Source organism: Lolium perenne, chromosome 4 (assembly GCF_019359855.2).
Source record: "Lolium perenne isolate Kyuss_39 chromosome 4, Kyuss_2.0, whole genome shotgun sequence".
In the NCBI taxonomy this organism is placed as follows: Eukaryota; Viridiplantae; Streptophyta; class Magnoliopsida; order Poales; family Poaceae; genus Lolium; species Lolium perenne.
The window spans coordinates 329,281,712-329,285,468 of NC_067247.2; the positions used below are offsets into that span (position 1 = coordinate 329,281,712).

Sequence of the window (3,757 nt, forward strand, 5' to 3'; positions counted from 1 at the left end):
ATATAACAATGGGTACTATCTAGCAGATAGTATCTAACCATAGTATGCTACATTTGTGAAGATAATTTCAGATCCTGCTTTGGGAATGAATTTTATTTTGCGACATGCCAGGAAGATGCTCTTTTGATTCTGAATTTGTACGGTTGTGCTGGTACTTAGCGTCCCGTAAATCTAGTTGCGTTGACAACGATTTCACGTTTCGAATTTGGGAGCGGATCCATCGGCGTCGCAATTTTCTCAACGGAAAAAAAGTACAGTAGTACTAGTACCCAAAAGGAAAAAAAAAAGGAGAATGCAAAAGTAGGAAATCCCAGGCAGTCATTGGCTGGCTGGCTCCTAGAAAGAGAAAATCTGGAATACTAGAAAAGAAAGGGAGAAAAATCCCCACGATTTCTCCTCAAATGTAGCGCCGCAAGGGCAAGGGCAAAGCCGAAACGAAACGAAACCATCTGCGCGACAAAACGGAACGGAAAGCGTCCTTGAAACAAACCCAAGTCCGTCCGCCCCACCCAATCAATCCCGAGATCCAGCGCCCGCATTGCCGCCGCACCCAGATCGAGACATGGCGCCGCAGCTGACCGGCGCGCCCGGCTCGGCGGCGGCGGCCGGCGGCGCCTCCGCGGCCCTCAAGCCGCAGTTCCACCACTACCACCACCACCGCCTCCCCCCCCGCCACCACCACCACCCCTCGCTCCTCTCCAAGCTCGCCTTCTGGTCCGTCTGCTCCCTCTCGCTGCTCCTCGCCTTCCTCCTCCTCTCCCCCTCCTCCTCCTCCTCCGCCCCCGCCTCCAAAACCGACTCCCCGCGCCGCTCCCTCCACGCCTCCACCGCCACCGCCGCCGCCTACGGCGGCGCCGCCTGGGAGAAGAAGGTGCGGGCCTCCGCGCGCGTCAGGCGCCCCGGCGGCCGCGCCGGCCTCTCAGTCCTCGTCACGGGCGCCGCGGGCTTCGTCGGCTGCCACGCCGCCGCCGCGCTGCGCCGCCGCGGCGACGGCGTCCTCGGCCTCGACAACTTCAACGACTACTACGACCCCGCCCTCAAGCGCGGCCGCGCCGCGCTCCTCGCGCGCGCGGGCGTCTACGTCGTCGACGGCGACATCGCCGACGCCGACCTCCTCGCCAAGCTCTTCGACGTCGTCCCCTTCACCCACGTCCTGCACCTCGCCGCCCAAGCCGGCGTGCGCCACGCGCTCGTCGACCCCATGTCCTACGTGCGCGCCAACGTGGCGGGCCTCGTCGCGCTGCTCGAGGCGGCGCGCGCCGCCGACCCGCAGCCGGCGATCGTCTGGGCGTCCTCCTCCTCCGTGTACGGGCTCAACTCCCACGTGCCCTTCTCCGAGCACGACAGGACGGACCGCCCCGCGTCCCTCTACGCGGCCACCAAGAAGGCGGGCGAGGAGATCGCGCATGTCTACAACCACATCTACGGCCTCTCCCTCACCGCGCTCCGGTTCTTCACCGTCTACGGCCCCTGGGGGCGCCCCGACATGGCATACTTCTTCTTCACCCGGGACATCCTCGCTGGTCGGCCCATCACCGTCTACGAGAGCTCCGGTGGAGGCGCGCACCAGACCACCATTTCCCGGGATTTCACCTACATTGATGATATCGTCAAGGGGTGTATCGGGGCCCTGGATACAGCCGGCAAGAGCACTGGCAGCGGTGGCAAGAAGCGGGGGCCAGCGCCGTTCAGGACTTACAATTTGGGCAACACTTCTCCGGTGCCAGTCACACAGCTAGTGGACTTGCTGGAGAAGATGCTCAAGGTCAAGGCTGAGAGGAGGATTGTCAAGATGCCGAGGAACGGGGATGTGCCCTACACGCATGCTAACATCAGCCTTGCGCAGCGCGAGCTTGGGTACCGGCCATCCACCGATCTACAAACGGGGCTCAAGAAGTTTGTGCGCTGGTATCTCGAGTACTACAACCCTGAGCTGGCCGTGAAGCAGAAGCAGCATGGCAGTAGCACTGGCAAGGCCTCACGCGGTCGGAACGGCAGCACGAGCAGCAGCGCAAGATGACTGACGATTCAGTTTCTGGATGGATGGCCCTCTTCTGACGGTGTGTATCTCTTCAGGTGAAATGAAACAATCGTTAATTAGTTAGTGTTGGAAAACTGTTGCCTCTGTTTTGCTCCCCATAGCTGGGCATCACTCCCTAGTTCCATTAGTTGGTTCTTAGGATGACACTGCTAGGAACATTTTTTTCAATCATTTTGGGGAGCAGACGGTGCATTGCAAAGACTACGATAGATTCTTTTAGTGACATTTTGTACCACGAGAGGGAAGGAAATATATCATGACTCTGTTTCTTTTGTTCAATTGAAGTAGTTCTGATCAGCATTCATTCTCTCCCAACCCTATATGTTACTGAAATTCATGCTAGTTTCCTGTATGGCGGTGCATTTTCCGTGCACCTGTGGTATAAAACACGTCTTTGCCTTGTGAATCTTAATATCTAGTGTTTCCTTTGCTGATACGGCTGATGTGATGAAGTGTAATTATGGCCAAATGTAATTGAATTAGATACTTGTTTTGTCTGCTTGATCAAGTTACAACAATATTTTTATTTTGATTATGAGCTTGTGACTGCTATTGTGATGGAAGTTTTCCAAGCTTGCTAAAAATACTTGCCTGTTGTTTGGTTACTCTGTATTATTGTGACTGCAATGGAAGTTCCCATGTTCAACTGCTTGAATTGTCAGATTTTCCTTGCTGATTATAAACCACTTGATCTATTAGATGAAAAAATAATTACTTATGCTTTAAGGTATGTGGATGGTTGAGTGCTATAGTATCCTAATTGTCAATTTCGTCTAGAAAAAAGAAACAACACTTCAGGCGGTCTGAAGATGTGCACCGGTGGGAACTTAGATAATCACTACTTGTTATTATAGCAGACCTGTCTCTTTAGTAACTTTGCGCTTAATTTTTCGTGGGACTTCATTGATATTTTCAGACTTGTAGTCTAGCAGTATGAGAATGACCTTGTGAGTCCAAATGTCTATTGCCGTGTTAACTGACTTGTATTGTATCAGTATGAGATTGACCTTGTCAGTCCAAATGTCTAATGCCGTGTTAACTGCAATTTGCCAGTCTTTTTCTTGACTTTCGGCTTCACTTTGGTTGGACTTTTGTTTATAGTTTCATGGTGAAATCGTGATTTATCGACTTGATTGTCTAGTGGTCACGTAGTTTCTTGTTTGGTTGTTGAAGATTATTTTTCAGCACTTTTTGTACTTCGTACTTTAATTGGCACTGTACGCTGCTGATATCTTTTGATGTCATGGTTGCATTATGAGTTTGTGACTTTTGTAATTGATTACTAGACTTCATTCTGCATGGTCATTTTGATGGTTTGACAACAGAGTTACCATCTCTCAGTCACATTTGATTCAACTACTTACGTTATGTCACTACATTTAACTAGCTTTTAGTTTGTTTGACTTCCATATTTCTGACAATTTTTTTCATCATCTAGTTCTTATGTCACTGCATTTTAGTATGTTTGTTACTAGCTTTGAATTCGCTTCATGTGCATGTGAAGGCATGAGGTGATGCGTGTATTTGCAACTGCATGTGAGCTGGTGGAAACATCGCGCCCAATAGTATTTTGAAGGATAATTCTTTCCTTAATGGTTGACCACCAGAACTTGCTTGTGCATCCCTCCCTGATGTGTACTGTCCATGTGCTTCCTCCTTTCCAGGATTATTCATCGACATGTGCTACCTCGTTTGATCATTTTTAATAGCCACCGA

At 51.0% G+C, this 3,757-nt stretch overlaps 1 protein-coding gene across 1 annotated transcript; it reads left to right on the plus strand.

Moving 5' to 3' along the window:
- Nucleotides 1-442: 442 nt before the first annotated feature.
- Nucleotides 443-2,320, plus strand: LOC127296417 (UDP-glucuronate 4-epimerase 3). The gene has a single exon (XM_051326485.2). The coding sequence runs from the start codon at nt 563-565 to the stop codon at nt 2,018-2,020; it is 1,458 nt and encodes a 485-aa protein (XP_051182445.1). The 5' UTR covers nt 443-562; the 3' UTR covers nt 2,021-2,320.
- The last annotated feature ends 1,437 nt before the right edge of the window (nt 2,321-3,757 follow it).

Coding starts and splice junctions, on each gene's coding strand:
- LOC127296417 (XM_051326485.2), top strand. CDS start 563: ATGGCGCCGCAGCTGACCGGCGCGCCCGGCTCGGCGGCGGCGGCCGGC.